We start from the raw sequence: 23,882 nt of genomic DNA on the forward strand, positions 1-23,882 counted from the left end.
AGCGGGCCGGCCGGCGCCTCTGGGTTTGCTGCGAGACCTCGGCGGCCGAGGCTCCGGGGCCGGCCTCCCCCCCCCTCCGCGGCCCGGAGCGCGGCGTGCCGTACCTGAAGATGCTGACGAGCAGGTGCAGGGCGACGTGCTGCACTCGGCAGTTGAGCGTCTGCTGCCACGCCCGCCGGCGGGCCCGGCCCTCGTTGAGGTCGGTGCTGGCGCTCCGGTGAGCCAGGTGCAGCTCCCGGTGCAGCTGGAGGCTCTGCACCCTGCGGAGGGGAGGCGCGGCTACAGGGCCCGGCACACGGGGGGGGGGGGGGGGGCTCCCCAGCGGGAACGGCCGCGGCGGGAGGGGGGGCCCTCTAGGAGGCTGGGAACGTCTGTCCACGGAGGAGGCCAGCCCCCCCCCCCCACTCCAAGGCTGTCCACCTCCAAAAGTCACAGCACCGACGCCCGGCTTAGGACCCCCCCCCCCCCCAGGGCCTGCCTGCAGAGAGCAGACTCCCTTCCTGAAGACTACGGGAGCTTCCGGTTCCGGCTACTCTTGTCTCCCCCTCACGGCTGCCCGCCCGAGGGGCATGCCCGGCTCCCGGCTCTCTCTTCACACGCCCTGCCCGGCAGAGGCAAATGCTCGTGGGCACCCCGCTCCCCGCACCCGAGGCCGTGAAGAGGGCGCAGTGAACTTGCGGTGGGACCAGGTCCCCAAGGCCGCGGGAACCCCTGCAGCCCCACGTGCGGAGCCCCTCGTTCCCCGCTGGGAAGCCGGGACGCTGCCCGCCTGTCTCCATCGCTTGGACCGAAAGCTGGCCACAGCTCCTGAAGTGAGGGTCAGGGAACCCGGCGTGCCTCCTCCCCTCTGGCCAAACACCCTCACCTGCAGGGGGACCCCCACCACAGCCCGGGGTGCGCCCCACTAAAGGGGGAGCCAACCCCGCCCTTGTGTGCCTTTGCTTAAATCCTCGGCCAAAAGAACCACCAGACGAGGTGCACCCAAGGCGGCCGGGCTGTTCTGGAATGCGTGAGCACCGGGGGCGGCCACCGCTCACCAGGAAGTAAGCGGGCAAGCAGAACGTCCCTGTCACCTTCCACTCGCCCACAGGGAAGTCCCTCGCAGAGCTGCCTGCCCAGAGCCCAGACCAAGCACCCCTCTGGGAAGCCTGACGCGAGCCCCGGGCTTCTCCATTCTCGATCTCAGTCTGGGGCCCCCCGAAGTCTTTAGGACGCTGACACAAGGGGAAGTGTGTACCCCCTGTGTGGGCTCACCACAGCACCTGTGTGGGTGACCCGGTGGCAGCCACTTGCCTAAGAGAGGCCCCGGGTTCCATCCCCAGCACCACCCACAAATAGAGCCCGCGGCCCCAAGGGCTTCAAAACGAGATGTCAGATCTGGGCGCTCGGATGGGCGGCAGGAGACACCCCGGGAATGGAGGCCGACTCTGGGTTATGTGTCACCATGGCGGACACACACAGACTGACGGTAATTGTGAGGGACACGAGTTGCTGTGTGACCTGTCCCAGGAGGCCGGGCGTAGAACTTTTCCACGGTGGCATCATGAAGAGCTCCACCGATTTCCGAGTCTGGAGCGCCGAGGATTTGGCCCTAGCTCCGCTCACTGGGCTTCCGACCCCCGGCACGGAGGACTGAAAGCAGGATCGCTCCTGCTACCCTTTAAACTACAGTCCCAGGGAAAACAGCACCTTGTGAGCCAGCAGGGGGTGCCGGGTCTACAGCGTGAGTGACTGCCACACAAGGAGCCCAGCCCCCGCCTGGACCAGGGCCAGGGTGGCCGGAGCCCCAGCACAGGCCACACCCCACGTGCAATTCACCCTTCATTCACCCCCGAGAGCACAGGGGGACAAATGCCTTTCCGGCCTCGGTCCCACAGACCTCACGCTCTTTGCGCTTTGTCATCTGCCCTTTCTTGGGAACATTGTGCTGAGGCCCTCTTGTGGCCAACAAAGCTGAGTACCAAAGATGGAAGAAAACAAAAACAGCTACAGAACTTGGGAAGAAAAAGAGTACTAAGAATGCTCAGCTGAAAAGAGCCGGCGTCCCACGACAGAAGCCCGTGTCGAATGCATAGACCCTGCCAACACCAGTATTTAACGAATGTCTGGCACAGTGGTGGGATGGATGGGGGAATCAATGACCAAATGGGTGGATGGATGGATGAACAGATGTATGAGGAGAAGAATGGGTGGATGAGTAGATGCATGGGTGGATGGATGGGTAGATGGACAGGAAGATGTGTGGATGTATGGGTGGATGGATGGGTGGATGGGTGGATGGACAGGAAGATGAGTGGATGCATGGGTGGATGGATGGATGGATGGGTGGATGAACAGGAAGATGAGTGGATGGATGGGTAGATGGGTGGATGGATGGGTGGATGGATGAGTGGATGGACAGGAAGATGAGTGGATACATGGGTGGATGAATGGGTGGATGGGTAGATGGATAGATGAGTGGATGGACAGGAAGATGAGTGGATACATGGGTGGATGGATGGATGGATGGGTGGATGGATGAGTGGATGGACAGGAAGATGAGTGGATACATGGGTGGATGGATGGATGGATGGGTGGATGGATGAGTGGATGGACAGGAAGATGAGTGGATACATGGGTGGATGGATGGGTGGATGGGTAGATGGATAGATGAGTGGATGGACAGGAAGATGAGTGGATGCATGGGTGGATGCATGGGTGGATGGACAGGAGGATGAGTGGATGCGTGGGTAGACAGATGGATGAGTGGATAGATGCATGGGTGGATGGGTGGATGGACAGGAGGATGAGTGGATGCGTGGGTGGATGGATGGATGGGTGGATGGACAGATGAGTGGATGGACAGGAGGATGAGTGGATGCGTGGACGGACAGATGGATGAGTGGATAGACACATGGACGCATGGATGAGGAGATGAGTGAGTGAGCAGATGATGGATGGATGAGTAAGTAAAATGGATGGTGGGCGAGTGAATTCATGGGCGGATAGATGGTAGGATGATAGAGGGATAGATGAATGGACAAATGAATAAAGAGCCTAGAACATCTCAGTATGGATTCTGAGCCGAAGGTGGGAGGTTCCTCAGGGGTCATGACTGTCCCCTGACTCTGTTGGGCCACCATGTATATTTAGACAAGATGAAACTATCTATTTTTAAATGTCCACAGTGTCCAAACTAAGCATGCAGAGTGGCAGTGTGACAGTGGACAGGGGGCCCCCGGTGGCGAATGCGGGGTGTGCCAGGATGCTCGCGCGCACGCGCACCTTTCCCGTTACCTCTGAATGAACGCCTGCGCCGCCGCCAGCGGCACCTCGGGAATGCCCAGGCTGCCGTCCGGGGTCTTGGGGCCGGTGACGCTCCCACGGTCAATATCTATCAGAACGAGGCCATCGGCTTCCTAGAAAGCAAGGACAGGCGTGAGAGCTGCCTCGGGACACACGCCGGTGCCCTCTTACTGTTCCAGGAGGGCGTGAGCGTGCTCGCCCATGTAGTGTGTACGCATTACCCACAAGACGCACAGTGGAGGGCAGGGCCGGGGCCCAGCGGCAAAGCTCTTGCCTAGAATCAGCCAAGCCCTGAATTCAATACACACACGCGCGTGCACGCGCAGCGACAACTACAGTACGCAGAACAGGAGTGGCCACATCTGACTAAATGTCTTCTCTCACTGCGTTGGGTGTTAAGGCCCTCATAACCTGCCACCGACGGCCCTGGCCGTCTGAGGACACCGTTCAGCAGTCATTTTACGCTCGTCTAGCTGCACGACCCTCGCCATGACCTTCTCTAGAAGCTTCTCCTGATTCTGCACTGAAACCCCACACCGCCCCAACACGGATGCCCCCTTGGCCCTCCTCCGGCCCCTGGTCACCGCCACCCCTCTGTCTCCAGGGGCGGACTCCTCCGGGGGCCCCGCCGGGTGGAAGGGCGCGGTGTCTGGCTCGTCGGCTGGCTCACGTGAGCCCTGTCCTCATCGCAGCCCTTCTTGCTCGCGTCTCGCCGCTCAGGCGTGCTTCAAGCGTTCGGTGACCCCCATCCAGACGCCGCGCACACAGCTTCGGGAAATCTTAGCAAACATTCCGGAACCCCACCCACACTCAACACCCGACGTGTCCCCCAAATGCCCGGCCAGCCCGACAGCCCACGGGACCAGAGCAGAGGCAGGGTCCCGGGCCAAGCCGGCGCACAAGTGGAATTCCAGAACTATGCGAGTGGCTACTCATCAAGCCTTATCTGTGGCAAGAGCCACAGGGAGCGGGCACTTCCCCGGGGCTGCGGCGGCGTGTAAACACCAGCTTCCCCCGGGGCGTGCGGCACGGGGCAGACACACAAAACCCAGGCGCAAGTGTCTGCTGCAGGACTCTGCACCCCACTCCGGGTTCCCCCCAGAACCCCACCATCAGCCTGAAAAACGGAACGTCCAGACACACCCCAGAGCTCCCACTGCGGAGCAGCTGCCGTTCGGGGAATTTTCCAGAACACACAAATCACTAAGTGAACTTCCTGCATGACAGCTGTCCAGAATGGTTAATCCAACGTGCCAAGGCAGTGCCCCTGCTGAGGAGCCGGGACGAGGCACGCGGCTGGCGGTTTCCGCTCCCTCCACGGAGGGCTCGGCGGCCTCTTCCGAGAGCGCCACTGTCCCTTGCTGACTCACCGGCCTGGCAAGAACAGAGAATCCGCCGTCCCCTGCAGGAAGGGCAGGGCCATCGGGAGCTGCCACCTTTCTGAGCCCCTGGGGGAAGGGCTGCTTTAGCCTCCCCCCCCCCAGAAGTGGAGCTGGGGGGACAGGGAGTCAGGTGCTGCGCTAGGTGCGGGGCGTGACAGGCTCCCTTTCTTTTCTTCCATGTTTGTGGTACATAGTCTTTCATGCCTGCCATCCCAGCCCTCGGGAGGCTGGGGCAGGAGGACCAGGAGTTCAAGGCCAACCTGGGCACCGCCGTGAGACCGCTCTAGGGAGCAGCAAGCAAACCCGCCCCTGCCGGGTGCACCGGCCAGGGTGCAGAGAGGCTCGCCAGCCGAGTCACCAGAAGCAAACCCACCAAGCCACCAGCAGCGGCCGCTCAGCCCCCGGGGAGGAGCTGGCACTGAAGACAAGCCCGACGGCACCCCGCGCTGCCCAGGAACGCGGCGCCCGGCCGCTCGCCCCAGAGCAGGCTGTGCCCCGCGGTGAGGGAGCCCACTCGGCCCCCGCCCTCGGCCACCTGCACCTCGAAGCCTGTCTGCGAGTGGCCACGGCACCGTTCCTCACTGGGCCAGAGGCAGAGCAACCCCGGTGCCTGCTACCTGCTGACATCATCACGGACCCACAGCGGGTTGCCATGACGACAGACAGCTGTGGAGACAGCGGTCATACCAACAGTTCACCTCCACCACAGAGCAGCACACCCTCCGATTTCCATGGTAACAGGTCACCATGACAACAGATGGCCACGGAGACAGGGGGTCACTGGGACAGATCACATCTACAACAGATCTCTACTACAGGACAGCCACAACCAGCAGATCCGCATGACAACAGATCACCACACACGGACGGCTACTAGGGTAACAGGTCGCCATGACAACGGATCTCTGTGAGCGCGGAGGGTGCAGCCCTAGCATGGCCCCAGGGAAAAGGTGTGTGGTGCCAACCAACTGCAGCAGATGAACGGAACAACCCCAGGGAGTTTACCGCGATGACGGTGGAGCGGCCACTGCGACCCCCAGCCCTGTGTCTGGCTCCGCGTGGGGTGCGGGGCCTTCCTCAGTGCAGAGCCCTGCGTGCAGGGACTCGTCCCACCGCGCCTCACAGACGAGAGCCCGGAGGCGGGGTAGAGGGAAGAGCTGGCCCACGTTCACACCGCGAGCGGGCAGGGGACTCGGCAGCGGACTCGGAGCGTGCAGTGACTCGGGGCCTGCAGTGTCCCCGCCGGGGTCCCGGGGGCCCTCCGAGCGGCTCCACCACCAAGCAGACTGAGAGAGGACAGGAGCCCGGCTCCTCACCGGGCAGGGGCCGCCACGGACGGACGGCGGGACGGACGGCATGAGCACGAGTGGCACAGCCCACACACGGGGTGTGCGCGGGGCCGGGGCGGGGGAGACGGCCCGGCGCGTGCACGGGGCACCCAAAGCACCACAGCGATCGAGGGCACGCGCGCGCTGCCCGCCCTGCAGAGCCCTTCCCTTCGCCTCTTCTCTGCGGTACTAGGTAGGAGCCAGGCCCTGCCGTCCCCCCCTCCCCACCCCCCGCGCGGGGGCCTCCCGGTCCCGCGTGCGCTCGCTCACCTTGCTGACCTCCTCGAAGTGGTCGAGGTGGCAGCCCATGAGGAAGGACGTGGGCGCCATGACGAAGTCGAGCATGTGGCGGGACAGGATGGGCACGAAGGTGTGCGGCCACTGCAGCGGGTGCAGGTACACCATGAAGCACTCGGCCACCAGCGTCAGCAAGGCCCAGTCGGAGGAGAAGAAGACGATGCGCTGCTCCGTCAAGAGGCAGGTCAGGATCTGGGGGCGACAGCGCCGTCCGCACCCTTCCGATCGGGCACGAGGAACTGAAAACGCTGTAAGCCACCATTCCGTACGACCAGAGCGCCGTCTGACCCGGTCTCCACGATCCACCATCAAAACCACGCCCCGCCCCCCCCCCCCCCCCAGATCCCACAGAACACGCAGAGCAGGGCACCGTGGCTCAGGCCTGTCATCCCAGCGACCTGGGACACGGGGGGATCCTGAGACCAAGTCCAGCCCGAGCAGAGTCGGATCCTATCTCAGAACTAAGCACAGCACCACACTGGACCAAGAAGCACAAGGTGTCGGGATCAGGTGGGGCAGAGAACTGGAAAGCCTGGTGCTGAGTCCCAAGGGGAAGATGAAGCGCTAAAAGCTGCTAGTTGCAAGCAGCTGTGGAAGGCGGCGCTACGCAATAATAAACATTTCCAAGATTTTGGTTCTATAGGTTGGGTTGTTTTGAGTGTTTCTGCAATAATGGTGTTTTGAACTCAGAGCCCCGCCCTTGCCAGGCACACGCTCTACCACCTGAGCCACAGCCCCGACCCTTTTGCTTTGGCCATTTTCCAGATAAAGTCTCTCACGTCTGCCTGTCCTCACTCGGCCTCCCACAGAGCTGGGATTACAGGCATGGCCTACTAGGCCCGGTTGGCTCCACACTGCTGATGCCCCATTAAGCCACTCAGCACGAGGCCCCTACCTGCAGCACCTTATCAGGCCGGAAGCACAGCAAGGGCAGGTGAAGGTCCAGGTCGATGATGGGGCTCTCAGGATCCGCCCGCGAGGGAAACACAACCTGGAGTGGCTTCATGTTAAACACCTGCGAGGACCAAGACTACCGTCAGTTCAGAGCTGCTCCCTGCGGAGGCCGAAATGCCTACTTTCCCTCCACCCGGTGCAGATTCGCATGTGGAACCATTCTGGAAGATTCACACCGCCGCGTCACAGAACAGCACGTCCCCAGAGGCGGCACTGCCGCCCCAAGGCTCACATAACCGGCACACCCAGCGCCCTCGCCCCTGCGGCGGGACCCCTCCAGCTCCGAGGCCCACCAGCACAAGGCTCATCGCAAGACAAGAACAAGCCCCAACCCGCACATGTGTGCCAACTGCCTCGAGTCCTCAAGGGAGCTGGTTCAAAGGGAGTGTTCTTGGGGCCAGGCCCAGTGGCTCACACCTGGAATCCTGGCTACTCAGGAGGCTGAGGTCTGAGCATCACGGTTCAAAGCCAGCCCGGGCAGGAAAGTTCCTGAGACTTTTCTCTCCAATTAACCACCCCAGATCCAGAAGTGGTAGAGAACCAGCCTTGAACAAAAAAAGCTCAGGGACAGCACCCAAGCCCTGAGTTCAAGCCTCCTAAGGACTAGCACCAGAAAAAACAACAACCAAGCATTCTGGATGATAATGTCATATAGTTATTAAAATTACGTATTATCAGTATCTTCCATTAGATAGCCAAAGTTCCTTAAAAACCTTGTCATTCAAAACATTTTGAAAAAGACCTTTAGGCTGGAGGCGTGGCTGTAGTGGTAGAGCACCTGTATTATAAAGATTGTTTTTAATTTCTGTTATTATACAGGAGGTGCACAGAGGGGTTCCAGTTACACGAGTCAGGTAAAGAGTGCATTTCTTTTGGGACAATGTCACCCATTCCCTGATCCCTCCCACTTCTTCCCTCCCGTCCCCACTCACAACTATAGAGTTCATTTTCAACATAGAAAAAAAATTTTTAAAGACTTATTTTCCTAAGTGATCCCCCTCTGACATAGCTCATCAGTTCCGTTCCACTTCCTCGGAATGCCGTGCAGTAGAGACAGATGGGGCGAGTGGCTCCTCCTGGGTCGGCGTCCGGCCGGGCCCGGAGAGGAGACGGACCACGGGGCAGGCTCCCCCCACTAGGCGCTACGCCTCTGACAGCTAACGCACTGTTTATCCAAAGGGATTCGAGGAAGTGGACCCAGGGACACGTGTTTTGAGGGGAGGGCGTAGGGCAGGCACAGGAATGGAGGGAGGAAGGGTAGACAAGCGCTGTCATGGTATTCGATATATACCATGTAGAAAATGAGCTATGTAACTTGTGGGTGGAGACCGAAGGGGAAAATGGGGGAGAAGGAAGGAAGGAGTGACAGTGACCAAAAAGCATCGGGTCCCTAACCCGACTTTTGGGATTGCAACCCCTTTGTACAACTACTTAATAATAACAATAAAAAGTAATGATTTCCCCATACTATCTTCCAGAAGGGACCAGTAAAGCAAAACTAGGCATTCATCAAACACTTCAAAACATCTGAGACAGGTCCTTTTTTTTTGGGGGGGGGGTGTTGGGGACTCAGTTTTGGCCTTGGTGGGGGAAGGGCACCAAGAGCGAGACGATGCCCTTCCCCCAGCCCTGGGACAGTGTGGGAGGGAGCCCCACCCACCTTCTGGCCTCAACCAGAAAAGAAGTCCCCCGCCCCTGGGGGGCGAACACGTGCGTGCCACCATGATGGGGTTGTCCAGCCCACAAAGGAAGTTTCATGACATCACCTGATGGGCAGCCCAGCTTAGCCAATGTCCCAAGTCCTTCCCAATCCCACCATGACCGCTATATAAACCCCCCTCCCAAATTAAAGCCTTTGAGACTCATTCAACCATCACAGCGTCTCCCTGGTGCCTTCTTCCGCCTCCGCTCCTGACATGTGAGGGGATGGGGGGAGGGGAGGCTTCCGCAACCTTTCCTCAACTTAGCATATTTCCATAAGAGTACGCCTTGGCCTTCTGCCGGCGTAAGGCAAGGCCAAGTGCTCTTTCATAGATTTTGGGGTTCAAGCATTTCCCCAGGGGATCGGGGAGAAAGGGATCCGTCATATCCCAACAGGGGTGGCTGGTCCTGAGGCTTGAACTCAGGGCCTGGGCACTGTCCCTGAGCTTCTTTTGCTCAAGGCTAGCACTCTACCACTGTGAGCCACACAGCCACTTCTTGTTTTTGAGTGGTTAATTGGAGATAAGAGTCTCATAAGGGCTGGGGCTGGTTTCAAACCGTGATCCTCAGATCTCAGCTTCCTGAATAGCTAGGATTACAGTCGTGAGCCACTGATGCCTGACAATAATTAAATAATTAAATGTCCAGAGAAGTAACACCTTTTGTGCTCCTCCCCTAAGGGTATCCTCCTTTAGTCTGAGCGTAGGTAAATGCCTACAGTCCCCTATAGGTTATCGTGTCCAGTGAGATTTTAGATGTGCCGTTTGGCTCTCTGGACTTGGCTTACCTTACTTAGCGTGATTTGTTCTTAAGCTTATTCTGTCTCACGGATGAGTAAAATTCCACTGTGTGTGTGTATGTGTGTGTGCATGTCACATTTTATTAATCCACTCATCTGTTGTGAGTAGTGCAGCAATGAACATGGAAGTGCAGGTGTCATTACCGCATCCTGACTTGTGATGATCTGGGTGGAAGCCCAAAAGTTGAATGGCAGGGTCATAGGGAAGATCTATGTCTAGTTTTGTGAAGCATCTCCAAACCTCCTTCCAGCGTGGCTATGCCAGTTGACAGGCCCACCAACAGTGCAGCGGGCTTCCTTTATCCCACTCCATTTAGACTGGCCACTTGTCTTTTTGCTGGTTGTTTTGGTGATGAAGTGTTATGGAATTTTCTTTCTTTCTTTCTTTCTTTCTTTTTGCCAGTCCTGGAGCTTGAACCCAGGGCCTGAGCACTGTTCCCGGCTTCTTTGTGCTCAAGGCTAGCACTCTACCACTTGAGTCACAGCGCCACTTCCAGCTTTTCCTATATATGTGGTGCTGAGGAATCGAACCCAGGGCTTCACGTATACGAGGCGAGCACTCTACCACTGGGCCATATTCCCAGCCCTGCTTATGGAATTTTCTGCCCAGGCTGGCTTTTAACTGTTATCCTCAGATCTCAGCCCCCAAGTAACCCTATGATTACAGCTTTGAGCTACCAGCACCTGGCTAATAAGTTTGTTTTTTTTTTTAGAAAAGCAAAACCACTGGGCACTAGGGGCTCATGCCTGTAACCCAAGCTACTCGGGTCACATGATCCCAGGTTTAACTCACCAGGTGCAGTGGCCCAGGTGGGGGGCTGGGGATCAACGACAGCCTTGCAGCGAAATCTTTGATATGATTGTCCACTTCAAAGTCTTTACAGAGTTTCAGATGCGTCAATAAGCTGAAATCAAAACACAAGATTCAAGTCAAAAATCAAAGGTGTGTGTGTGTGTGTGTGTGTGTGTGTGTGTGTGTGCATGCGCACACACGCGCACTGGTCCTACAGCTTGAATTTATGGCCTAGACACTGTCCCTGAACTTTTTTGATCAAGACCTAGTGCGCTACCAATTGCGCCATAGCTCCACTGCCGGGTTTTTTTGGCAGGTGGTTGGAGATAAGAGTCTCACAGGCCTTCTCCTGCCTGGACTAACTTTGAACCGCAATCCTCGGATTTCAGCCTCCTGAGTAGGCAGAATGACAGGTGTGGGCATGGGTACCTGGCTCCAAGTAACATTTCCATTGTCACCCTCAGGGCTGAGACGGAGCCGTGCCAGGCACGCGCCCTCCGCTCGGCGGCTGAGCTCCTCCCAGCGCTGCCCCTCAGCATTGCTAACTAGGATGAAGTCTACGTGGACAACCAGGGGCCTTTCCTCCCCAAGTTACAGGGGAAGACTCCAGGGGGGAGAGACCTGAAGTGGGGTGAGGGCCGGGGGCAGGTGTGTCCGTGTCCTAGGGGTCTGTTCAATGTGTGAAACACTGGCTGGACATGGTGCTTTTCTGTGTTAAGACCTCAGTAAGGAATAGACCATGGCCACCCTGAAGGCGAGAACTAGAAGAAGCCTGTCTCCAGAACGCATCCTGACTTAAGTATAAGACTTTGAAACGGAACGGGCGCGGGAGATCGTGAGCTTGAGGCCAGCTCGGGCTACAGAGCAAGATCTTGTCTCAAGCCAACAACTGATGGGGGAGGAGAATGGCAGAGTGCCTGCCTGGCAAGCTCAGCACCCTCCCCTGAATGAAAGAGGGAGTGAACGGGTGAGCGGTGTCCCCCGGGGACAGGCCCAGCCCGCTCCTCCTCCGCAGCAGGGAGTCCCACGGAGGCACGCACGCGTGTTGAGAGCGTGTACAGAATGCTGGAGCGGGGAGCTTCAGTTCCGTCCACGGGGCGTGCCTCGGTGAAGGAGAGTTCGAGCGCCTGCAGTGCCAAGTCGCAGCCGTCTCTCCAGCCCGCAGCCCGGGTCCCAGGGGAGAATCCTCCAGCGGCCCGGGCGCCACCCACACTCACCAGGAGAGGCAGTCCTTGAGGGCGGTGTAGTAGGGGAACCTGGACACCACACACACGGCGAAGGGCACGAAGCAGCCGGCGGGGCCCGCGCTGGGCCCCAGCAGCTCCCAGCGAGTCTTCCCACTGTAGAAGCAGTACTCGTCCTAAAGAAGAGCAAGGCCGGCCATCGCCCAGTCACCCCCACACAGGCCAGCCCCGTCACGCGCCAGCCCAAGGGACGTGGGTGCCCTGGGGCTGTGTGTGTCTGTGTGTCTGTGTGTCTGTGTGTCTGTGTGTGTGTCTTTTCTTTTTTGGTATTGGGGATCAAACCCAAGACACTGCACTTGCTAGGCAAACGCTTTGCCGCTGAGCTGCATCCTAGCCCATTAATTTTTTTTTTTTTTGGGGGGGGGGCCGGTCACCGTGCTTGAACTCATGGCCTGGGAACTGTCTCTGAGCGCTTTGGCGCAAGGCTAGCGCTCCACCACTCTGAGCCACAGCGCCACCTCCTGGCCTGGGGTTTCACGTCACCGGTGGCCAGGCGCACACCGCCCCGGGCTGGGTAGGGTCCACCTTAAGGGGACACGCCGAGGCCACTTGTGCCTGGGGCCGTCTGAGGGGATCCCAGCCTGGCTGACAGCACAGCCTGGGTCCCCGCATCCGCTGGCCCAAGGAGAAGGGGTTATTCGAGGCTTTGCGTAGGGGAGGAGACAGATTCGCAAACACAGCCTTGGCCAGACAATACCCTCAGCCGTAAGGAAAGAAAAGCACTTGAAAGTCTAAAATCAAGCACTTTGTTACAGCAGGCAAGATGCGAGCCAAGCACACTCATCAATGGATCAATGACACCCATTCATGGAGAAACAGAAACCAAACGAGGCCCACACATTGTAGAATATTACTCAGCCATAAAAAAAAGGAATTCAGCGCATACCAGGACACAGATAAGCCCCAGAACTGGGGCTGGGAATACGGCCTAATGGCAAGAGTCCTTGCCTCGTAGACATGAAGCCCTGGGTTCGATTCCTCAGCACCACATATATAGAAAATGGCCAGAAGTGGCGCTGTGGCTCAAGTGGCAGAGTGCTAGCCTTGAGCAGAAAAGAAGCCAGGGATGGTGCTCAGGACTGGCAAATAATAATAATGCTAAGGGAAAGAAACCAGCACAAGGCCACATGCTGTACAATTCCACATACTGAAACGTCCAGAAGAACATAATCCAGAAATAGGAGGCAGCTGAGCAGTTTGCCCAGGCTGGGGGGGAGAGGGGCTGTTGGATTAGGCGTGAGGGTTGTATGAACATGGGGTCTAGGGGTGATAAAAAATGTTCTGGAGCTAGCCACGCATGGATGGCTGATGCCTGTAATCCTGACTACTCAGAATGGTTGAGATCTGAGAACCGTGGTTCAAAACCACTCCAGGCAGGAAAGACCCTTTATCTCCAATTAAACACCAGAAAATTGGAAGTGGAGCTATGGCTCAAGGAGGAGAATGCTAGCCTTGAGCAAGAAAGCTTAACCGACAGTACGTGACTTCAAACCCCAGGACTGGCACACAGAGAAAGAACTGGAACTCGACAGTGGTGGCCCAACATGGTGAATACACAAGCGCTGGACTCCTCACACAGTTTAAAATGGGGGACTCCACCTACGTGCAGGGGCCGGTGGTACTGGGCGACCACGCCGTAGGTTCTGTTGCCGCAGACGTCGGTGAGGACCAGGAAGTGCACGTGGTCCTCCTGGGGTTCCCAGGCCGCGCACACGCCCCCTGCGGGAGCAGAGAGAGAGGGGAGGACCGGACCCAGCCCCACCCGCACCCCGTCCGCCCTGGACGCCCACGGGCGCTCTCCCCCACCCCCCTCTGAAGCCTCACGGCCATCGCCCAGACCCACCAGATGGGTGCCCGTGGGAGGGGCAGCAGACCCACCCAGGGTCCCCCCAGAATCAGCCCTGCAGGCAGGAGAGGGCACAGGGAGGCCTCTGAACCAAACCCCTCGCCTGAGGTCCAACACCAGCCACGTGGTCATTTCCTGAGACCAGGAGGACAGGAAGCCCGCGTGGGGACGGAAGGCGGCCCCGCGCTTGTCCCAGTGACACAGACACCGGACGGGAGAGGCTCAGGCACCCCAGGCCCAATCGCCCCGGGGAGATGGGCGAACTTCTAACCACCCGCAGGCCCCTCAGGACGTCCTCCCGGTCCCAAAGCCCCTTCTAGTGCGGACCCCCAAGGTGACCCGTGCCACCCGCCGGGCGCAGGAGGAACCAGGGCGATGGCTGGGACGGGCCACCCTCCGCGCGTGGGCCTCCAGCACAAGGCCGCCCCGCGCCAGCGCCCCCACGCCGCCTCCCCCCACCCCCCACCCCCACGCAGCGCACCTGGGAAGCACAGCTGGGGCAGGGCCAGGAGGTCCACCCCGCCGGGGATGCTGACATCCTCCGAGTCGGGCCTCTGGCGGTGCCCCTGGAGGTCGCGGGAGGGCTCGGCCCGCGGCTTCTCCCTCCTCTTCCGGAAGGAGCGCAGCCGGCCCTTGCCCAGCGTCCCGCAGCCCGCACCCGCCGCCGGGCCGTCCTCTCGGCTCGTGAAGGGAGGCACGAACACCGACAGCACCTCTGGCTCCAGGGAAGAGAGGCTTCTGACTCCCCTCGTGTGGGTGGCCTGAAAAGGGCAGGGAGCGTCAACTGGCCAGGGGTCCGCTCCGGGTCTCTGACCTCCTCCCGACCTGGGCACCCTCGGCACGCCCTCTCTGCCTCCGCCCTGCACCCAGGCCCCCCACCTCCGCACGGGCCCGGGAAGGGGGCCAGGGCAGCGGGGAGATTCTCCGAAGAACTCACTGGAGCTGAGTGCCACCGGCGCCTCACGCCTGCCATCCTAGCTACTTTGGAGGCTGAGGTCTGAGGATCGCAGTTCAAAGCCAGCTGGGCGGGAACGATCCCCAGGAGACTCTCGCCTCCAATTAACCACTCAAAAACTGAAGTGGTAGAACTTGAGCAAAAGAGCTCAGGGACGGCGCCCAGGCCCTGAGTTCAAGCTCTGGACTAACAACAGCAACAACAACAAAGAACTTGCGGGGGCCCTTCCTTATGCAGCTGCTCAGAGACTGGACGTCAGCTGCCTCCTCCAGCCCTTTCCAAGCGCAAAGCCATTCAAAGACCCGAGTTCAGATCCCAGTCCTCCCAGGAGGACGCCCTGCGCTCTGAGCTTCCCTGACCAGGGCCCAGCGCAGGGGAGGACCGCCAGGTCCAGCACTCCGCCCACAGAGCGGCCCAGAGCCCTTGTGTGCCCACCTCAGAGTGTGCCTCCAATGACATCCAGTCCCCATCAGGGCAGACACAGCCGCCTCAGCAGAACCAGTGAGAACTCAGTGATGTGCTCTTAAACTGCAAGTTGGGATATGTTGTCTTTTTTTTTTTTTTTGGTCAGCTGTGGGGCTTGAACTCAGGGCCTGGGCACTTTCCCTGAGCCTCTTTGTGCTCAAGGCTAGCACCCTACCACTTGAGCCACAGAGCCACTTCCAGTTGGAGAAAAGAGTTTCACCAGGACTCTTCTGCCCCAGGCTGGCTTCAAACTGTGATCCTCAGATCTCAGCCTTCTAAGTAGCTAGGAGACAGGCGTGAGCCATCTGCGCGCGGCTCAGGATGTCTTTGTTAGCCTTCTGCCTGCTCATTCTTCCCCAAGTAAGGGAAGGTAGAGGGCAAGGCTGAGCTTTGGACGGCTTCCCTGCCAACGGTGCTGTCATGGGTCCCCAGTGCTCGCTGAGCACCGGCACTGCCTGCTGGTTTCAGGTTTTCCAATGAGCAGGGGGGAAATGCAGCAAGCCCATAAGCACGGTGTGGGAGCACACACCTGTGACCCCAAAACTCAAGAAGCTGAGACAGGGGGGTGGGGAGTTCGAGGCCAGCCTGGGCTCCACAGTAGACCCGGCTGTCTCAAATCAAAACCAAATGTCATTCATGAGAACGAAGGAAATGGCTCAGATGCTAGGCTAACTAAACACAGAACGGTCTCAGCCAGGATCGCCTGGGTCCACAGCACAGGAGAAGACGGGAGGAAGGAGAGCCGCACTCTCGAGGAACGCAGGGCCCTGGGCCAGCCAGGGTGTCAGTAAGAATGAGAGGAATCCAGCGCCTGCCCCACTCCTGTGGCCCATCGGGGGCTCGCGGTCATTCAAAGGTTATGCTCCTGCTGGGTTCGTGGTTTTTGTTGTTGTCAGTCCTGGGCCTTGGACTCAGGGCCTGAGCACTGTCCCTGGCTTCTTTTTGCTCAAGGCTAGCACTCTGCCACTTGGGCCACAGCGCCACTTCTGGCCACTTCTGTATATGTGGTGCTGGGGAATTGAACCCAGGGCCTCATGTATACGAGACAAGCACTCTTTGCCACTAGGCCGTATCCCCAGCCCTGGGTTCGTGTTTTAAAAGTGCAATGAAAAACTCCACCGGATTCTCCACAGGAGAAGACACCACAGCGTCTGCAGACCCGGAACTCAACCTCCACCGGCAGTCTGTACACCGGGCCTCGGGGCAGAGAGCAAGTCCCACAAACCAGCTCCCTGCCCCGCAGGGCCTAGAGCGCCAAACACCCAGCACCACCCGGCCTGTGGCTCAGACAAACCAGGAGGCAGGAGAACCAGGACCCCCAGCTCCCCCTCGCCCGAGCTTCCCGCCCAGAGCCAGGGCATCATCCTCTCCCAAGGGGGCATCCCCGGTGGAAAGAGCACGCACCCCAGCGGGCACCAAGGCCTGGCTCAGGTTGTATGGCGCCCAGCCAATGAGCCAAGCACGCAGCTGGAGCCCTGCTCTGAGGGTGGGGAGAAAGATGCATCCAGGAAGAGTAATAATGTACACGGGTAAGAAAAGGCCTACCAGAATGGGAAAGCCCTCCCCTGAGTTCCGGACTCAAAGGTGGCTTTACCAGCCCCACCCCGAGACTTCCTCTCATTCTCTATGCAAATGTAAACTTCTGACATTTTTTCACAATGCAGTCAGCAGACTTAAAACAGCTCCCAAGGCATCAGAGTTCTCCTTTCACTGCTAAGTAGCCTTCGCGGTGTCTCAATCCAGGAAGTCATCTCCCCATCCCCTTTCCAAGGCATCAGGGTAGCTCTGAAGACTCTTCACACTAACCAAAATAAATGCAGAGTCTCACCAATACACAGCTCCATCTATCCAACATCAAATTTCCCGGAAATGGAAGGCCCGGGAAGAGGGTTCGTGAGGCGATCCAGGTGCCGGTGACTCAGGCCGGTGACTAGCTACTTGGGAAGCTGGGATGAGGAAGATCAAGGTTGAAGAGCAGACTGGGCACATATTTGAGACCCCCTTCTCAACCAATAGCTGCAACATAGCAGCTAAGAGAGAGAAAATCCTGGTTCCTGGCCAGGCAGGGCAGAAATGTTTGTGAGACTCTATTTCAACAGAAGCTGGGTGTGGGTGCATGCGATTCAAACCAATTAGGTTGGAAAGCAAAAAATAGGAGGATCACGATCCAGGTTCCAGTCTGAGCAGGAAGTGAGACCCGTGTCTCAAAAATAACCACTGTTAAAGATTGCTAGAGGCAGGGGCTGGGGATATGGCTTAGTGGCAAGAGTGCTTGCCTTGTATACATGAAGCCCTGGGTTCAATTCCTCAGCACCACATACACAGAAGAAGCCAGAAGTGGCGCTGTGGCTCAAGTGGTAGAGTGCTAGCCTTGAGCAAAAAGAAGCCAGGGAAGGTGCTCAGGCCCTGAGTCCAAGCCCCAGGACTGGCAACAAAAACAAAACAAATACACAAAAAAATTGCTAGAGGAATAACCCAGTGGTAGAATGCCTGCCTAGCAAGCACAAAGTCCTGAGTTCAAACGCCAGTATCACACACACAAAAAAAAGATAATGTTCACAGATCACTTGGCATCCTACATCACACTGCCCTTACCCTCCAACTGAGAAGACACGGCTGCCCACAGACTGTGCCAACACGGGAACTGCCACCTCTACCAGCCTGAGCCAGGACTCTTCTGACCCAAACGCTAACTTACTAAGCCAGCCCCCCCCCCCCCCGCAATATCCAGCTTTCCTGTTTTCTTGAAATAAAATAAAGACCTGGGCTGGGGATATAGCCTAGTGGCAAGAGTGCCTGCCTCGGATACACGAGGCCCTAGGTTCGATTCCCCAGCACCACATATACAGAAAACGGCCAGAAGCGGCGCTGTGGCTCAAATGGCAGAGTGCTAGCCTTGAGCGGGAAGAAGCCAGGGACAGTGCTCAGGCCCTGAGTCCAAGGCCCAGGACTGGCCAAAAAAATAAAAAATAAAAAAAAATAAAGACCTAATTACCAAGTTAAAACCACAACACCCTAACTCAAGTTACAGATCTAGGATCGGCCATGACTAGTGGAATACGACAGAGATCCATCCCTTCTCGGTGCTCAGGACCCCCGCCCCGCACACGGCTGCGGCACGTGGGTACTGATGTGTACCAGTTAGAACTCCGTGGAAGGTAAAACACGGTTTAGGGTTTCTCCGCACGCAGACACGCCTCAAGGTCTCGGGGGGCCCCAGGTGGCCAGTGGCTCCTGCGTTCGTGGCAGAGGGAGGCCACGGGCAGCACCATCCACCATGTCCTGTTGGCTGGTGCGGCCCTAAGAATGGAGAGCCCGGTGCTCACCGCCACGCCCAGGACAAGGTGATGCCCACGCAGGAGACAGCAAGCGACGATGGGGGGTCCCCATAAAGGGCGTCCCGTACAGTGGGGAGGTGGGGGAAATGTAACCCACCTCAATAGCTCACATGGGGCTCTCTTATTCTGGAATTCTGTCTCAATGCCCACGACCACAACTAAGAAAACACAGAGGTAAGTGAGGCTCTATCTTAACCTGACGCTGAGTACGTCTCCTACCTGGGCTCTTCGGTTTTGTGTGCTTTTTTTTCAGGAACATGCAAATTTATTTTTAGAGAATTAGGCATTCCAAAGAGAATTGCTAAAGAAATAAATCTCAGCCTGAAGCCAGTGGCTTAGATCTGTAATGCTGGCTAGCTTAAGAGGCTGAGATCCACGGGGTTCAAGTTTGAAGCTAACTTGGGCAGAAAAGTCTGTGAAGCTCCATGTACAAAACAGCCAAGAAAAAAGCAAGGCTGGGGAATGGCTCAAGTAGTAGAGCTCCAGCCAAACTCACCAAGTGAGCTGCAAGGCCCTCAGTTCAAACCCAAGTGCCACCAAAAACAATTATTAAACTAAAAAGATAAAACCGTGTTTAGTTAATCGCAATGTTGATGTTGTCTTAAAAGTAGTTTACCACCAATTCCATCTCCTCTTTTCTTTTTTTTTTTTTACCTTATCCTGGACTATTTTTTCAGTACTCTTTGCCAACACCCTACCAGAATCAGAGTGCAGAACAAGGAGGATTAAAGTTAAATACAGAGGAGCAAAGGCTCACTTGACCTAGGGGACGTAGGCTGCAGCCTGTTCAGGCGAGGAAAGCACCACTGTAAATGCACCTGTCTTCTCTCAGACACACAACTCACAGAGGGGGCCGGGGCCAGGCCGCAGTGCGCACAAAGCGAGGAGGCACCCACGAAACCAGGTGATTTCCTATTCCAAGAAAAAGAAGGCAGCGGTCAAGTGGCCAACCAGAAGGCCAGGGCTAGAGAACAAGGAGACCCAAAGGGATCTGCTGACATGGGGTGGGAGGGAAAAGAAAGGCGGGAAGGAGAAGCAGAATCGTTTCCACCTTCAGTGACACTTTTTACTGAAGTCAAAATTGACTTTGTAGGAAAACCTACCAGAAGAAAGTCCCCGGACATGAACAAATATTTGGTTATTTTGAGTAGCTTAGCTTTTCTCATTGTCAACCCCTGTGCCTCCATTGCTCATCTGAATGATAGGCAGTGGTCACTAAAATAATCAGGCCTTCCTCTACATGGAGAGGAAGGCAATACTTGCCCACATACCTTGGCTGGACACTAGGAACACTCGGGAAAATGACAGTGTCCTGGGCATAGTGGCTTGGAGAAAAAGAGGGCCACAGAAAGGTTCAAAAGAAACTCGGCTGCCTCCTACCTGTAATCCAGCTACTCAGGAGACTGAGATCAGAGGATTGTGGTTCAAAGCCAAACCCAGCAGGAAAGTCCAAACCCACCCCAGAACCCCAGATACAGACCCAGCCTGCACTCGCCCCCCAGAACCCCAGATACAGACCCAGCCTGCACTCCACATTCCCCCCAGAACCCCAGATACAGACCAAGCCTGCACTCATCCCCCCCAGATCCCCAGATACAGACCAAGCCTGCACTCAACCCCCCCAGAACCCCAGATACAGACCCAGCCTGCACTCAACCCCCCCGAACCACAGATACAGACCCAGCCTGCACTCGCCCCCCAGAACCCCAGATACAAACCCAGCCTGCACTCCACATCCCCCCCAGGACCCCAGATACAGACCCAGCATGCAATCAACCTCCCCAGAACCCCAGATACAGACCCAGCCTGCATCCACATCCCCCCAGAACCCCAGATACAGACCCAGCCTGCACTCCACATCCCCCCCAGGACCCCAGATACAGACCCAGCCTGCACTCAACCTCCCCAGAGCCCCAGATACAGACCCAGCCTGCACTCCACATCCCCCAGAACCCCAGATACAAACCCAGCCTGCACTCAACCCCCCAGAACCCCAGATACAGACCCAGCCTGCACTCCACATCCCACCAGAACCCTAGATACACACCCAGCCTGCACTCGCCCCCCAGGACCCCAGATACAGACCCAGCCTGAACTCATCCCCCCCAGAACCCCAGATACAGACCCAGCCTGCACTCCACATCCCCCCCAGAACCCCAGATACAGACCCAACCTGCATAATCCCCCCAGAACCCCAGATACAGACCCAGCCTGCACTCCACATCCCCCAGAACCCCAGATACAGATCCAGCCTGCACTCATCCCCCCCAGAACCCCAGATACAGACCCAGCCTGCACTCGCCCCCCAGAACCCCAGATACAGACCCACCCTGCACTCCACATCCCCCAGAACCCCAGATACAGACTCAGCCTGCACTCATCCCCCCAGAACCCCAGATACAGACCCAGCCTGCACTCATCCCCCCCAGAACCCCAGATACACACCCAGCCTGCACTCCACACCCCCCCCAGATCCCCAGATACAGACCCAGCCTGCACTCGCCCCCCAGAACCCCAGATACAGACCCAGCCTGCACTCCACATCCCCCAGAACCCCAGATACAGACCCAACCTGCACTCCACATCCCCCAGAACCCCAGATACAGACCCAGCCTGCACTCCACATCCCCCAGAACCCCAGATACAGACCCAACCTGCACTCCACATCCCCCAGAACCCCAGATACAGACCCAGCCTGCACTCGCCCCCCCCAGAACCCCAGATACAGACCCAACCTGCACTCAACCCCCCCAGAACCCCAGATACACACCCAGCCTGCACTCCACATCCCCCAGAACCCCAGATACAGACCCAGCCTGCACTCCACATCCCCCAGAACCCCAGATACAGACTCAGCCTGCACTCCACATCCCCCCAGAACCCCAGATACAAACCCAGCCTGCACTCCACATCCCCCCAGAACCCCAGATACAGACCCAGCCTGCACTCGTCCCCCAGGACCCCAGATACAGACCCAGCCGGCACTCCACATCCCCCCAGAACCCCAGATACAGACCCAACCTGCACTCCACATCCCCCCAGAACCCCAGATACACACCCAGCCTGCACTCCACATCCCCCAGAACCCCAGATACAGACCCAACCTGCACTCCACATCCCCCCAGAACCCCAGATACACACCCAGCCTGCACTCAACCCCCCCAGAACCCCAGATACACACCTAGCCTGCACTCCACATCCCCCCAGAACCCCAGATACAGACCCAACCTGCACTCCACATCCCCCCAGAACCCCAGATACAGACCCAGCCTGCACTCATCCCCCCAGAACCCCAGATACAGACCCAACCTGCACTCCACATCCCCCCAGAACCCCAGATACACACCCAGCCTGCACTCCACATCCCCCAGAGCCCCAGATACAGACCCAGCCTGCACTCAACCCCCCCAGAACCCCAGATACAGACCCAGCCTGCACTCATCCCCCCAGAACCCCAGATACAGACCCAACCTGCACTCCACATCCCCCCAGAACCCCAGATACAGACCCAGCCTGCACTCATCCCCCCCAGAACCCCAGATACAGACCCAGGCTGCACTCATCCCCCCCAGAACCCCAGATACAGACCCAGCCTGCACTCCACATCCTCCAGAACCCCGGATACAGACCCAGCCTGCACTCGTCCCCCAGAACCCCAGATACAGACCCAGCCTGCACTCCACATCCCCCAGAACCCCAGAAACAGACCCAGCCTGCACTCGCCCCCCCACCTCCAGGACCCCACGTACAGACCCAGACCCCGGGGGCCCCGGGAACGCAGGACGACCCCTTCCCCGCACCGGTTGGCGAGGCCGCTGTGGGCACCGGCGAGCCGGCAGGCCTGCCCGGCCCCGGACGCGCAGGGTCCGCCCCGGCGGCCAGCGAAGCGAGCGCGGACGGATGGCAGGCCGGGGCCCGCGCCAGCAGCTCGCGGTGCCCCCGACCCCGCTCTCCGACCGTCCCCCGAGCCCCGCCTCAGTTTCCCCCGCAGACCCTACCTGCTCGAGGCCGCGGAGCTTGTCCTGAGGGGCGCCCAGCAGCGCGCACAGCTCCAGCAGCCCCGAGGGCAGCGACAGCGGCTGCGGCGCGGCCTCCGCCATGGCCGCCCCGCAGCCCGCCGAGCACGGGGCCCCCGGGCCCCCGGGGACCTCACCGCCCGCGGCGGAGCAACGCCGGAGCGACGGCGGAGCCCGCGGGAGCCTCGAAGCCGCCTCCGGCCGGCCGGGTCCGCGACTAGCGCCGCCCGTGAGGTGGGGGCCGGCGGGGGCGGGGCCTGCAGGGGGCGGGGCCTGAAGGGGCGGGGCCTGGCGAGCGTCGGCTGGGGGGGGCGCGGCCTGTAGCGTGCGAGCCGGCTCCGCGGGGACGAGGGCGGGGCTGGCGGGGCGGGGCGGGGCCTCGCGCGGCCCTCCTTCCTGCCCAAGAGGGCGTGGTCAGGGTCGCGCGCGCCGGGCGGAGCTCGGCTCTTGGAGCCCCGCCCCCTCGGGTCTGCGGGAGGGATGGGCGGGGTCCCGGGCGGCCGGCCACGTCATCCCTCCCCTGGGGCTCGGCGGGTCGAGTCCCGGCCACCTAGGAGCGCTCCGGGGTCCCCGCTCGGCGAGCCTGCCGCCTCCCGCGCCCGGACGGTGCGCTGGGGCTGATGGGGGCGGGACTGCCACGACCCGGTCCACCCAAAGGCCGGCGGTGTGCCGCGGGAGCCGGCCTGCAAGGCCGCGGGAAGTGGGGCGGCCAGGCGGCTTCCGGACGCAGGATGGGCAGGGTCCTTCCGGGGCCAGCTGGAGGCCGCGCCCTGGGTGGGCCGTGGGCCTCCCCCGGGCCGGCCCGCGCTCACCGGCGCATCCATCCCGGCGCCCGGTGGCCGGCTACAGAACCCCAGGAGTCCCCACCCCTCCCGGCTCTAGAAAACAGGGGGACTTGTTAGTTCCGATCCAGAGTGCTGCTTCAGAGACAGAAATAGAAAGCTAGAGACTGCGGTGGAGGAGGAGGAGGAGGAGGGGGAGGGGGAGGGGGAAGGGGAGGGGGAGGAGGAGGAGGGGGAGGGGGAGGGGGAGGGGGGAGGGGGAGGGGGAGGGGGAGGAGGAGGCCCGAGCCATGAAGGGCGAGGGGCATCTATCTTATGGGGGAGCAGTGAGGTAGGGGGGAAGCCCGGAAGGCAGGTAAGCCGCATGGTCAGGGCTGTGGGGTGGGCTCATGTGTGCACATGAGTGTGTGAGAATGTGAGTGTGTGTGTGTATGTGTGTGTGTGCACTGAGCAGCTGTGTGAGTGCGTGGAGGTCTGGCCTCTTCCCTCCCCTGTGGTGGGAAAGGAGGGGGAATCACAGACAGTCATAAGGGAAACCCGTGTGGGCTCTGGCCAAGAGCACCAGCCGCCAGCCTGCCCCACTTGTTAGAACTTATTTTCTCTTAAAATAAAATAGGAGCCAAGTGCTGGTGGCTCACGCCTGAAATCCTAGCTACTCAGGAGGCTTGAGATCTGAAGATCACAGTTCAGAGACAGC

At 59.1% G+C, this 23,882-nt stretch overlaps 1 protein-coding gene across 3 annotated transcripts in view; it reads right to left on the bottom strand.

The window, feature by feature from the left end:
- The window catches only part of Dennd3 (DENN domain containing 3), a 37,278-nt gene extending 14,693 nt beyond the window's left edge, over positions 1–22,585 (bottom strand). For 2 of the 3 annotated variants that reach the window (XM_048358441.1, XM_048358439.1), the window contains exons 1-9: positions 22,386–22,585; positions 14,111–14,390; positions 13,387–13,502; positions 11,757–11,899; positions 10,540–10,651; positions 7,188–7,307; positions 6,266–6,484; positions 3,277–3,398; positions 105–260 (exon numbers count right to left, since the gene is read on the bottom strand). In XM_048358441.1, coding sequence (XP_048214398.1) covers positions 105–260; positions 3,277–3,398; positions 6,266–6,484; positions 7,188–7,307; positions 10,540–10,651; positions 11,757–11,899; positions 13,387–13,502; positions 14,111–14,390; positions 22,386–22,487 — 1,370 coding nt within the window. In that variant the 5' untranslated portion in view covers positions 22,488–22,585. Of the gene's footprint in view, positions 1–104; positions 261–3,276; positions 3,399–6,265; positions 6,485–7,187; positions 7,308–10,539; positions 10,652–11,756; positions 11,900–13,386; positions 13,503–14,110; positions 14,391–22,381 lie in introns of all 3 variants that reach the window. The other variant, XM_048358440.1, reaches the window with a different exon arrangement.
- Positions 22,586–23,882: the final 1,297 nt, after the last annotated feature.

This window comes from Perognathus longimembris, chromosome 12, assembly GCF_023159225.1.
Source record: "Perognathus longimembris pacificus isolate PPM17 chromosome 12, ASM2315922v1, whole genome shotgun sequence".
Taxonomy (NCBI): Eukaryota; Metazoa; Chordata; class Mammalia; order Rodentia; family Heteromyidae; genus Perognathus; species Perognathus longimembris.